Source organism: Entelurus aequoreus, linkage group LG02 (genome assembly GCF_033978785.1).
Source record: "Entelurus aequoreus isolate RoL-2023_Sb linkage group LG02, RoL_Eaeq_v1.1, whole genome shotgun sequence".
Classification (NCBI taxonomy): Eukaryota; Metazoa; Chordata; class Actinopteri; order Syngnathiformes; family Syngnathidae; genus Entelurus; species Entelurus aequoreus.
Genome location: NC_084732.1, coordinates 29,176,699 through 29,190,055, shown reverse-complemented (window position 1 = coordinate 29,190,055; position 13,357 = coordinate 29,176,699). Strand labels below are relative to the sequence as shown.

Below are 13,357 nucleotides of genomic sequence, written 5' to 3'. Positions count from 1 at the left end.
CATTTGTTCTTCTTTGTTGTTTGTATATATCTATTTTTAGGAACACTAATACAAAACCTCACAATAATGTCTGATTGAATGCTAAGAACGTTATGACGGACCGCCTTAAAAATTGGAATGGATTTTTACATTTTTTGACTGAATGAGACACCCAGAATGTACATGAAAATAAAGAATGTGGGATTTACAGTATTAACTATGAACAATAAAACACTGAATATTGACAACATATGAACGTCACACCCCCTCTCGATTGACATATTTTACAATCAAGAGAAACGCAACAAAAATGCAACAAACAGCGTAGGGTAAAAAATAAACCCACCTACAATCTGATATGTCTGATATATCACTAAGCTTTAGAACTTTGTTGTAAAAAATGTCCTTCCGCGTCTGTACCTGACACCCGCATTTCAGGCTGGCCGCTCTGGAAACACTCTGTGGAAACGCTCTCCACCCACACTGCTTGGTGCCTCGTATGAGCTGCTGTGATTACCATAGTCACTAGTATATCATGCAAAATCGCATAATCCAACCATTGAAATATTTTGTATAGTTCAAGACTTACGGTCATTTGAAAACATCACTGTACATCATAACGGCAGCTACAGTTTTCATCTTAAAGATGTGAAAAAAAATATTTGGGAATGTCCGGCGGGCCAGATTGAAAAGCTTAACATGCCTTAATTTGCCCAGGTCTGGTGTATTGTATTTTTAGAAAGTGTCTAATAAATAAAATAAATAAATAAAAACAATACAAAAAATTGCAAATGGGCCTTGAGCCACACTTTGTACGCCTTGTCCTAGAACGACCCCTACATCCTTACTTTACTTTTCTTTATAGCTTACATCTCAGCTTTGTGTGATTGGTGACAAAGAGTATTATTATTAACATACTAAACTCAACATTTCATCTTTTGTAATTTTCTTGTTTTTAATAATAGCTGTAGAATAAGTCGTGGGCCAACAAAAAAAACTAGCTGCGAACCACACCCGGACCACATCCCCTGATTTAAAGCAAGAAAAGTGATTTAAAACCCAAAATTAAATGTCATTGTGAAGCAAAATAAAAACAGTCAAGCTGCAAGCAGCATTGATCAGGCCCAAATTCTGCAACTCAATGGCCGGGACACAGTATAGTAGACTCAGGGTGACTAGGTGGTGCTGTAATTAATTAGGAAATGGACATATGGACCTATTCACTGTCATTTTCATCACACACACTAATTATTACAAAAGTGTGACTTTGTGGAGATCAGGTATTCGGGTTTGTGTTGCTTAGCAAGTCATCAAAGGCTCTTCCCACATCTTATAGGACAGCCTAAAATCCTTCACATGCTACAAGCAAACAAACGCCCCCTCAGCGCACCGTCGCGGCCTCCTCGCGAGATCGCGGCTATTGTCCTTTACAGTGCCAAGCTGTTTTAAGTCAGCAATCCTCGCTGCCATGGCAGAAAGTAAAGTAATTTTCTTTTAAGTATTATTACTGGAAGACATGGAATATCTACACATGCTACACTTCACACTGTAGAAGAAGATGCTAACCACAAGCTGGAGCTTTTGAATGTAAACAAAGGTGAGCGTATCGATACAAATATCAACAGTAACGATAGCAAGTATATTATCAGTATATGGTCGATACTACTGTGGTTAGATTGATGTTTTTTATGATCACAAAATAGTTTTTCGTGGTTTTTGTTATTGTTTACAAATCCGGGAATTTAGTCCCTGGACACAGAAAGACTTTAGGGTAAAAAAAACCAAAGGGTTTAAACCAGAACCAACAGTAGGAAATAATTTAAAAATGTAATTGATATTGTTTGTCACTTTTTTTTCACAAATAACAGAAAGCTCAGTGTTCGTCAGTTTCTTTCCGCTGAGCAAATCTTGATTTACACGTTATCGGATTAGTTCCAGCGTGCTTGATAAAAAAAGGTGAAGAACGATGTGGAAAAAGTTCATACATAAAGGCGACACACATTAACCCCTCTTTTGCCTCTGTTTTTTCCGACAGATCCTCTCTTTGTCGGCTCGGCTTTCATCGAGGAGAGTCAGCCAATAGGGAACCCCGTGGGTGATGACGACAAGATTTACTTCTTCTTCAGCGAGGCGGGGAAGGAATTTGACTTCTTTGACAACACTATTGTGTCGAGGATTGCTCGCGTGTGCAAGGTAAGAAGAAGACACCTAAAAAAAATACAAAAAAAATTAGAAAGATTTCCTTTGTCTGTAAGTTGGGTACAATTGGTCGTCAAAAGGAGGCGGGACGTTCTCAAGTTAAGACATGTGGACGTTTGTCATGAATGACGATGGAAATACTGCGTCACAGACTTCTTCTGTCTGACTGTACAAACTTGTTTTTACCACTTTAGTCACCTTGCTTGTGAATCATCCTCACCTCCCTTTTTTTTTAACCTCCCTTCAACGTCATCAACTCCACGTGCACTAACATTGTTATGATTTTTACCTCTACCAAGCACTAATATGTTTTGCACTAACATTCTAACGTAAAAGCAATAAAAAAGGTGCTTTGAAATAATATTCGTTAACATTACAGACTGGCATACAAACGTAAAAAGAAGTAAACCCACTGAACTTGTGCGATGACATCAAGCGTGACGATGGGGCCTATTTTTCTTAATACTTCCTCCGGGGCGTTTGACTCACACTGTTTCTATTAGAATCACTGATTCACAACCACGGTGCGGCGACACGTACGTGTGCTGTAAAAGCACATGGGTGTGCCACGAAAATTTCCGATTTACTATGTAAAAAAATGATATGTTAGTCTACCGATGTCAGCGATGTACAGTGACAGGCAGAACAATTACATTCTCTTCTCCTATATAGTAGAACGGGCACAGTGTAACCTCAATTTACTATCCCCTCGTTGTACGAACCTTTCGATATACGAACAACAGGCGGGATAAAAATCTGCTTTGTTGTACGACCCTTCCATCCATCCATTGTTTGTCTGCAGCGCAGCCATTGTGGACGAGCTGATTGCTCTCTGTTGCTCACTGCTCATTCAGTCACAAGCGATGTGTGGTTTGAAACATTCAGGAAGTATCCACAGCATTGTCCACACTGCCTTATTCCCCCTCTCCCTCCCTCTCCCTTTCGCAGCACACCAAGAAGAGTAACCAATTTTATATTTTATTCCTTAACATTGTAGAGACCTGGCTGTTAAAGTTAAGGAGTGTTTTTTATTTCAAACTGTGAGTGCACCAAAGAGCTAGTGACGGTGTGGGTGCCTGTCGGAGGAGGAGGACAGTTCAGCTTGTTGTTGTTGTTGTTGTTTTGGCAATGTTATTTGATAGAAAATTGATCCACCATCCCCATCTTATGTTTGTTTGATATACATATTGTGTTCAAACCTTTGCTAAAATATACTTTTGTCAAGGCTGGAACCCATTATTCATGTTGTGAATGTGTTTTTGGAGGAATTTGCTTCAGTATACAAACTTTTCTATGTATGAACCAATTAAGTTTGTGAATTGAAGTTCCACTGCATGTGTACAGTGATTTATGAACTTAATTGGTTTTTGAACGGGGTTCATAAATCGAAAAATGTTTTATAGTGAAGCAAATGTCTCCATAAGAAACAATGTAAATATGAAAAATGGGTTGCAGCCTCGACAAAAATGCATCTAATAGTATTGATTTGTACACTGCAAAAGTGCTATACAGCAGTGGTACCCAACCACCGGGCCGCGGCCCGGTACCGGTCCGTGGGTCGATTGATACCGGGCCGCACAAGAAATAAAAAATTTTTTAAAAAAATAATTTTTTATTTTTTATTTTTTAATAAATTAAATCAACATAAAAAACACAAGATACACTTAGAATTAGTGCACCAACCCAAAAAAACTCCCTCCCCCATTTACACTCATTCGCACAAAAGGGTTGTTTCTTTCTGTTATTAATATTTCTGGTTCCTACATAATATATCAATATAGATCAATACAGTCAGCAGGGATACAGTCCGTAAGTACACATGATTGTATTTTTTTATGACAAAAAAAAATACCATACATCCCCCCCCCCCCCCCCCCCCCCACCCCCCCCCCTCTCTTTTATTAACAAGCTGAACTGTGCTGTATGGGCTGCTCTACTAACACGCCCACACACACAGAAGTCCTTTTGGTGCCCTCACAAACGATCAGAAGTCACGAAAAACCTTAGCTTTAACAACTATATTGCTGAACTAACAAACATTTAAACAGGTAAAATCCACCCACATTAACATCAGCAAGGAGCTGAAGAGACATTGAGAAAGAAATAAAGGAGCGGGGGTCAGTGTGTGTATGTATGGGCGGGGGGCTGTGCTTCTGTGTGATCTGTTCTTCCACTATGAAAGAAGTCTGATCTGGCACTTTTTCCAGAAAAGTCTGGTGTCATCACAATTAAAACTTGCTGTAGTACAAAGCCTGCTTTCTGAACTATTCCATACTTGTGAGCGCCATTAATCTACTCCATGCAAAGAGTCTTTTTTTTTTTTTAACTGCACAGCGATTCCGGCCTTCTTTCCACGCTGGTCTGTTGAGTTTTTGGGACCCATATTGAGTTAGGAAAATGGACAAAAAACGTCAAAAGGCGGAAAAAAACAAAAAATATTTGTAAATCGAGGTTGTCTTTCATGCAACATTGCAAGTCCCCACTGGTTGAGAGTTAGATAGAGCAGTTCTAGACAATGAGCTACAAGCTATGGGCTGTCAATTCCCACTGTTTACGCACGTACTATAGCACAGCCACATGAGCAGCATTATTTAAAGTTGGCTCTGCAATAATAAATATGGAGTCATTAAATCATTGTCACTTGTACCACACTCTTTTCACTCATCGTCAGCTCAATTAAAATGCCCGCCATGCTTTTTGTGCCTTCCTTCTAGCTTGTTGCTCACCGGGTGTTGCTAACGTGTGCATTGGCAGGGATGAGGTGAGGTGTGGTGGGGGTCGGGGGGCAGCGTGTAATCGTAAGTGACAGCTTAATGACTCGGTCCTGCAAGACTTTTGGAACCAGCCGAGCGCCTCCTGGCTTCTATATATGGAGATGACTTTTGGTGAAAGAGCCTGCTGCAGATGAACTGCGCTCTCTCTTTTATCACGCTGGAGGAAGCGTATTGACTGGGTGCTTTGTACAGGTGCTTCATTTGAACAAATCAATGCATTGCATAGTAATGCTTGTTTGGTATTTCCTACACGTTAACCTCTCACATTTCCGCCCATTCTAAAGTGTTTTTATTTCATCTTGGCAGACTCCCCTCAAGCACACACTGATGGTGTGTCTGCTCTAAGATAAAGCACACCAGTTTTGAAGGTTTCCCACCGTGTTCCTACTACTGTTGTCATTCCGCTTCTGAGTTGTTGTCCTATCCAGTATGTCCTCCTCCCTTTCTCCTGCCTGCTGCTCGCCCTTTCCTGTGTTTATTCAGGTGTGCACACAGAGGGCGGGTGTAGAAAAGGTGACGGATTACGCAGTAAAGTTTAAGATTTTGAGACATTTCGAGCAGCCAAATGTTAAAACTACATTAAACATGTTTTGATTGGTTGTGTTGACTGTTTTGCTGTTGATAATGATAATTCCCTGCATCTGTTATGCATCGTTTGATTCATAGTACATTGTGCCTTCAGTAGGATGAAGCGGCCTAGAGTTACGGGATACTACAAATTTTGTTATCAATCCAATGTAGTAACATTGTGGCGTCACCACATTGCTGATTTCTTAGAATATTTTTTACAATATTTTGGTCCTAAATTAAGCATTTTCAAGCATAAAAATGTCTAAACTAAAAATATCAATAATATACTAGTATTGACCATTAGAGGAGACCAAACCAATCAGAGGGTGCTGTTCAGTTTGGTGGCCACTGATTGGCTCAACCTCAGACAACATTGCTATATTGGATACAAAAAAGAGTGTAAAGATGACCAAAGGGTGTTAATTCATGTTGGAAAATGTATTCAGAGGGTCGTAAACAGTTTTTTATGTTCTAGCTATGGAAATATTTGATTTATAATGAATGATTTCTACTTTGCGGAAACTCATTTATCGCGGTCATGTCCGGAACCGATAAACAGGGATAAACCAGGGACAACTGTACATCAAATAAATACATACAGAGGCAATATTGATGAGACCAATATGCTTTTACTCAATCTTTTTTCAACATTTTAGAATTATTTTGTCTTTATTTTGATGATCATGATTATAATCAAAATGAAAACACAGGACAAAGATTTTATGCAAAATATATATATTTTAAAACAACAATATATACACTGCATATATTAATTATACTGTCTGTATTGTATGTGTTAATTGTATTGATATGATTACTGTATGTTGTGTTGTATTTTTTTTTGTTGCTATTAATTGTTAGCATTTTATACCCTACCAATGATGAAAATTATATGGCTAACCTTGACACATTTACAGAAATGTTATTAATGTGTGCTGTCCCTCTATTAAATAAATCAATTAAAATTGATCAAACAATTTATTAGATAAAATTGTTTGAGCGCAGTACTCCAAACTTAACAAAAACAAAAACTTTAGTTTTTGCTTTTTGTTATTGTTGTTATTGTTATTGTGTTTGTTATAAACAACACAATAAAGGAAAAACACAGTTATTTGTAAAATAAAAACAACAAAAACAAATAAGTATCAGCAGTATTGGCCTGATACTGATACCTTTAGTGTCGCTGTTTGGATGGAGCCAACCACCCTAGAGAATAAAAAAATATATTTTTTTGTAATTTTACCCCTTTTGAAGGTATTTTTCGGACAATAAGTGCTATATATCCAGTTTAATCATGTGTAGGCATGTTCAATGTCTGTTTACAGTATATCCTGAATTCAATAGCTTCTGTTGCTGATCCTAATGCTAATAACGATCATTATGTATAGGCAGAGATAACAAACTGGCGAATAAACTTTGCACTGACTACTTTTATATCCAGGAGCATCACATTACTCTCTTAAGTATTCATTGTCCCAATGACAATTCACAAGATTATTAATTACAGTAGTTGCTTAGTCGGTGCTAACGTGTGATGTTTCCTTACAAACTGCCATTGCCATCTCCTGGCTTGGTTTGCAAATTACTTTACGTTTTCAGTCATTTTTGCAGCTTCGGCTGTATTAATTTGACCAAACGGTCAAGATTGTTGTAATGTAAACGTGACATTAGATTTGTGCGTGTAGGACTCAAACTAACGTGCACAGCAACAATAGCAGTAGACAGCTGAAAGAGCAAGAATGTGTTCAGCTCATTATTGTAGCTCGCTTACTACTGCCCTCTAATTGGCTCCCAAGCCTGCAAAAGTCCCACAAGGCTTTATTGGCCTCAGCATGCAGCGAGACGATTCTTCATATTGAAGAGCTAATGGCAGAGGCACTTTTACAGTTTTTTGTTCATCGTGTTATCTCGTCGTCTTCACTCCCTGCCCTCTTGTAAAGGAGTTCAGGGTTATTGCAGTGCTGCTGCCGCTGCAATCTGTCTTGAGATTAAAATGTTTTGGTTCCTCCTACACACACACAAAGCCACCTGTGTGTGTGCGTGTGTGTGTTTAGTTTGCTTTGCAGGCTTTTTGATAATTACCAGTCCACAGCAAGTTCGTCTGATAAGTGTTTATGTGGAAATTCTCAGTCTCCATTAAACCTTTGGGGAGAAGCCAGGCTGGACCCCAAAGCAGTAATTAATATCCCAGCTTGTTTACGTTTGTGTCGTGCCATCTCCTTTAAGAGGCAGCTGGAGCTTTGGACCTAAAAGGGGGTCTGCAGTTAAATATAAAAACCCTAGATACGCCTCCTAAAGGGTATTTTAACAATGTTGGTGTCCAAACTTTTTCGATCGAGGGCCACATACAGAAAAGTTTGACACATTTTGGTCATAAATTGTAAAAAAAACAATCCAGAGCAGGGCAATATAAATGCTAAAATATCTAAACCAAAAAAATCTACATATGAGCTTTGTGTAATAGGTGACACAGCAATAATGTAATATCTAATAATATAACTCAATAATAAATTAATTCTAATTTTGCAATATGCAGAGAGCCAATAAAAATCAAGCTTTCAAAAGTCTGCAACTTCCTTTCCCTACCTGATGGCCAACGTTCCCTCTAAGGTGCGCGCCTGTGCAATTGCGCACTGCTCAAGCGTCCTCTGCGCACGGCAAATCTATGCCACCCACAAAATCAAATAAAAAAATAAGCGCATAACAATTTTCGACATACGGACACGACAGAGAAAACAGTTTTCGTCATCATTGTTCAAATATTGTAAAGTCTGTCGAGACGCTTTGACAACATGAATTCCATCGATCACTTTACTGAGCAAAACTCTTTATTGTCGGCCATAAACACATCACCAAAACATTAGTAAAAAAAAATGATATCTAGCAAAAGTGGTCATTTTCTGCAGTACAAAACAGACCAAAAGCAACTTTGTTATATCAACAGCAGCCGCTCGCTCTTTCTCACTTGCGCCAACACATGCACATATGGCACTTAGCCAGTAATGCGTTTACAGCCACACAAAAAGTCGGACAACTCCAACACCACACATAAAGTGTAATACCAGGTCGTTACACTATGATTTACCAATCAAATGTGTGCTTATTCTAGGGTCATTTATTAGGAATCTCAATTTATAAATATTAATCATGAAATGCTGTTAGTATATTAAATAAATACTAATAAAAAATATATTTTTTACAAACAGGAAGTTGCAGGAATGTACACATGATCCCCTGCTTACATCTCATTGTGCAACATGTGAATGTTTTAATGGGAACTAAATGCAATGTCTGAAAGGAGTACAAATTATTTCCAAAGCAGGACCTCCACCCAGACAAACAATACAAGTACACAGTTTATGAAAAACAATATTTTTTGTTATTGTTATTGTAAGTGGGCCTAAACACTTATATTAGAAATGGAAATGACTGCTGTCATTTAATTATAATAATAAGAAAATGTTTTCAGTCTATCTGTGTTGGCCCTGCGATGAGGTGGGGACTTTTCCAGAGTGTACCCCGCCTTCCGCCCGAATGCAGCTGAGATAGGCTCCAGCACCCCCCGCAACCCCAAAAGGGACAAGCGGTAGAAAATGGATGGATGGATCGAGATGTAACTTGTTATTTAGTCAGGTTTGGGACAGGTGTGCTGCTAGTGTAGCCACAGTGTGCACATCTGATGTTGCTCACATGGGCTCCACTGAATGCTCAGGGAGTTTTTGCGTTTGCTCACACACATGAACAATTAGAGGGAACATTGCTGATGGCAGTATTTTTTATTTTATTTTTTTTAAAGAACAGCTATCTACTGATAGCCTCAAATAATCGTCAACTACACTTTAAAAATTAAAATTACTTTCATCCGTACACACTATGCATTGAAATTTGAGGCTGCCTTTTTTATCTTAGCTTTGATTCTGGATGACATAATCGTGGTTACATTGCCATTACAGAATAAACATGCATTTCACGCTGATTATTAAGAATTCTTCATGTTTGTGTATGTTATGCAGGTACTTTTATTTTGAAGCATTTTGTTTTTCCAAGTTGACTTGTGTTACTTGAGGTAACTTTGCTTTCTCTCTGCTGCGGTAGGATATGGACATCAAGTAGTGGACATAGAGAGGGAGAGAGAGAGAGAGAGAGATCAGAAGGCATAAGAAAAAGTATCTGCATTTGATTGTTTACATTTGATTATTAGCAATCCGGGGAGGGTGTTAGTTTAGGGTTGTAGCTGCCTGGAGGTGAAATTTTATTGCGGTTTTGAAGGAGGATAGAAATGCCCTTTCTTTTATACCTGTTGGGAGCGCATTTCACATTGATGTGGCATAGAAAGAGAATGAGTTAAGACCTTTGTTAGTTCGGAATCTGGGTTTAACGTGGTTAGTGGAGCTCCCCCTGGTGTTGTGGTTATGGCGGTCATTTACGTTAAGGAAGAAGTTTGACATGTACTTCGATATCAGGGAGGTGTAGCGGATTTTATAGACTAGGCTCAGTGCAAGTTGTTTAACTCTGTCCTCCACCTTGAGCCAGCCCACTTTAGAGAAGTGGGTAGGAGTGAGGTGGGATCTGGGGTGGAGGTCTAGAAGTAACCTGACTAGCTTGTTCTGAGATGTTTGGAGTATAGATTTGAGGGTTTTGGAGGTGCTGGGGTACCAGGAGGTGCATGCGTAATCGAAAAAGGGTTGAACGAGAGTTCCCGCCAGAATCCTCAAGGTGCTTTTGTTGACCAGAGAGGAGATTCTGTAGAGAAATCTCACTCGTTGGTTAACCTTTTTGATTACCTTGGTTGCCATTTTATCACAGGAAAGGTTAGCCTCTAGAATGGAACCTAGGTAGGTGACCTCATCTTTCCTGGTGATAACAATGTCACCCACTTTTATGGTGAAGTCATTGACTTTCTTAAGGTTGATGTGGGACCCAAACAGGATGGATTCTGTTTTACCCAAGTGTATGGATAGCTTGTTGTCAGCGAGCCAGGTGCAAGTTCTAAAGAGCTCAGCACTGAAGATTTTCTCCACCTGTGACTTGTCCTTGCCGGATACCAGCAGGGCAGAGTCATCCGCAAACAAAAACAATTCACAGTCGCATGCCGATGACATGTCGTTTATGTATATTAGGAACAGTAAAGGTCCCAATATACTGCCTTGGGGGACTCCACAGCTCACCGAGAGGGGGGGGGACACGGTGCCGTTCACCTCTACCACCTGCTCCCTCCCCTCCAAGTAAGATTGCATCCAGCTCCATGAGGTTTTGTTAAATCCGATTGCTCTGAGCTTATCCAACAGTATAGCGTGGTTAACGGTCTCAAAGGCCTTCTGAAGGTCTAGCATGACCATGCCGCAGTATTTGCCCGCGTCCACCTCATGTTTGATGTGGTCGGTCAGATAGAGAAGGCATGTGTCAGTGGAGTGGTTAGTTCTGAAGCCGGATTGGAATTTGTACATGAGTTTATTAGTGGCAAGGTAACTATCGACCTGTTCATAAACTATTTTCTCCATTACTTTCGAAATGGAACTGAGAATAGAAACAGGTCGGTAGTTGCCAGGTTCCAATTTGCTTCCTTTTTTAAAAAGGGGAGTTACTGTTGGTACTTGGCCTTGTGTAATTGATAGGTTTATTATGTGCGTGATGATCGGGGCAATGATGGAGGCAGAGTCCCTGAGGAATCTGGAGGGAATATTATCAAGGCCGGTGGCCTTGTTAGGGTGGAGCGCGCTCAATTTTTTAAACACCTCATCAGCTGTGACCATTTCTAATTTGAAATTATCGTTGGATACTCCTAGCTTTCTGTAGAAGGCTTTAATGTGTTCTACACCAAAGCGACCAGAGTGGTGGGACAGCTTGTTGACAAGAGTTGCGGCTATGCTGGTGAAAAAGATGTTAAGTCTGCTAGCTACCTCCATTTTGTCTGTAATGAGGGAGTCACCCTCCTTGATGCTGATGTTGGTGAGTCTTGTTTTTAGTTTATGGCTGCAACCAGGAAGCTGGTTGTTGAGAATTTTCCAGAGCTCACGTGGCTTATTTGTGTTTTCCTCTATTTTGTCGTTAATGTAATTTTTTTTTAAGGATTTGGTCAGGTTGGTTGACTTATTTCTTAATTTATTGCATTGCTTTTTGAGAGTTGAAAGGAGTAATTTGAGGTTGATATTATTGGGTTGTTTATCTACTTCTGTTTTACATTTTTGGTATTCAGAGTATTTCCTGTCTCTGTCTTTTATGGCAGCTAATAGGTCCGGATTCATCCATGGATGTATGTCTGCTGACATTGTTTATATTAATTTTCAGTTGAAGAGGTCATATCATGATGTTTTCCCTACATTTAAAGCACTTCCTCGTGGTCTGCATAATGTGTAATGGTGGTTCTTTGGTCAAACATTTGCATAGATGATGTTTTACAGACCGTCTACATGCCGCTTTCTGACCATCTCTTCAGGATGTGCCGTTTTGTGGGTGGTCTTATTTATGTGCCTCCACTTGGACTGCGTCTTCTCCCTATCAGCCATGTTGTAGTTTTTAGTGCTTCCATAGCAAGTCTACTGACAAATCTAAATTTGAACTATACGCTACTTTGTATTAGAAATGGCAACAGCGGAGGAAGCATGTGCATGTACGAGAAAGTCTGCCCCACAACAAGAGGATAGAAACAAGGAAGTAACTTGTCGACTACAATGGCCGACTCACGTAAAGCTCTACGGGTAAATTTCTACCATATATGGATATATCTACTAAAGTCACACTCGGCAAAAAAGTCACAAATGTGGCAAATTCAAAATGGCTCGTTTGGAGGAAGTATGAAGGAAAACAACATTGTTTTATAAATATCTCTGCAATGCCTCCTCCATAGTTTGATTTCTAATTTTTGGGACTTATGCAGATTTCAAATACTCAAAAACAGGTACCAATAGGTAAGAAACGTTCGTTTTTCATAATAGGCCCCCTTTAAGACACAGACTTTGAGTTTGTTTAATTAGATGACAAAATGATAACCAGTATTTACACTTGTGTACTACAGTTAGTAACCTAAAATAAAAGACTGTGTGTACACTTTGATGTGCACAAATAAAACTGACAATGTCCAGCTGATACATTTTTTCGGAACTCCAGTTATTCTCATACACCAGCCTCATATTTAATTCTCAATACTAATAATTGAAGTGTTCCATTTTTTGTAATTCGCAAAACTTTTGTGCGTAAACGGATCGGGCATCTTAGTAAATCAGGTAGTGACACAATACTTTGACAAGGATGTGATTTTCCGTCTATGGTCGGAAATCCGTCTTTTTTTATCTCTGTAAAAATATAAAAAAAGATTTTCATTTTTTTTCCACCTACAATGTGTGTTAAAATCTTGATGTCTCTTTGCCATAACTGCCAAAAATAACGGTTTTCCTGTAATGAGTACAGTTTTTAATAATCCAGTGATAAAAACTACGGTTTTCCATTCAAAATTATTAACTTAAAAATCTAAGCTATTAAGCGAAGCAACTCCGCGGGCAGGGTACAAATTATACGAGAAACACCAACGATGATTGTTTGGTTTACATATGAGAAAATCCATGATTGGTTGGTTGGTTTACTATGATGAGTCACGATTGGTTAAGATTAGAGCAAAACATTACGGACAGGCCAAATCAAGATGGGACGGGTCATTGAACCAGGAAGGAAAATCACAACAGACGCGCACATCCCAAATGACAACAAGAGAGTCGGAGAAGAGAGAATATACAAGCGGGCGATTTATATATTTTAAAAAAACTAGTGGAAGCTGGCAGAGGGATTTTCTTCCTTAGATTTTTCTTTTAGCGATGTAGATCCATGAAACCCACAATGCA

General features: G+C 39.1%; 1 protein-coding gene across 3 annotated transcripts in view; it reads left to right on the top strand.

The window, feature by feature from the left end:
- The window catches only part of LOC133632311 (semaphorin-4B-like), a 159,020-nt gene that overhangs the window by 127,173 nt on the left and 18,490 nt on the right, over window positions 1-13,357 (top strand). For all 3 annotated transcript variants that reach the window (XM_062024694.1, XM_062024686.1, XM_062024703.1), the window contains one exon: window positions 2,015-2,172. In XM_062024694.1, coding sequence (XP_061880678.1) covers window positions 2,015-2,172 — 158 coding nt within the window. The remainder of the gene's footprint in view (window positions 1-2,014; window positions 2,173-13,357) is intronic.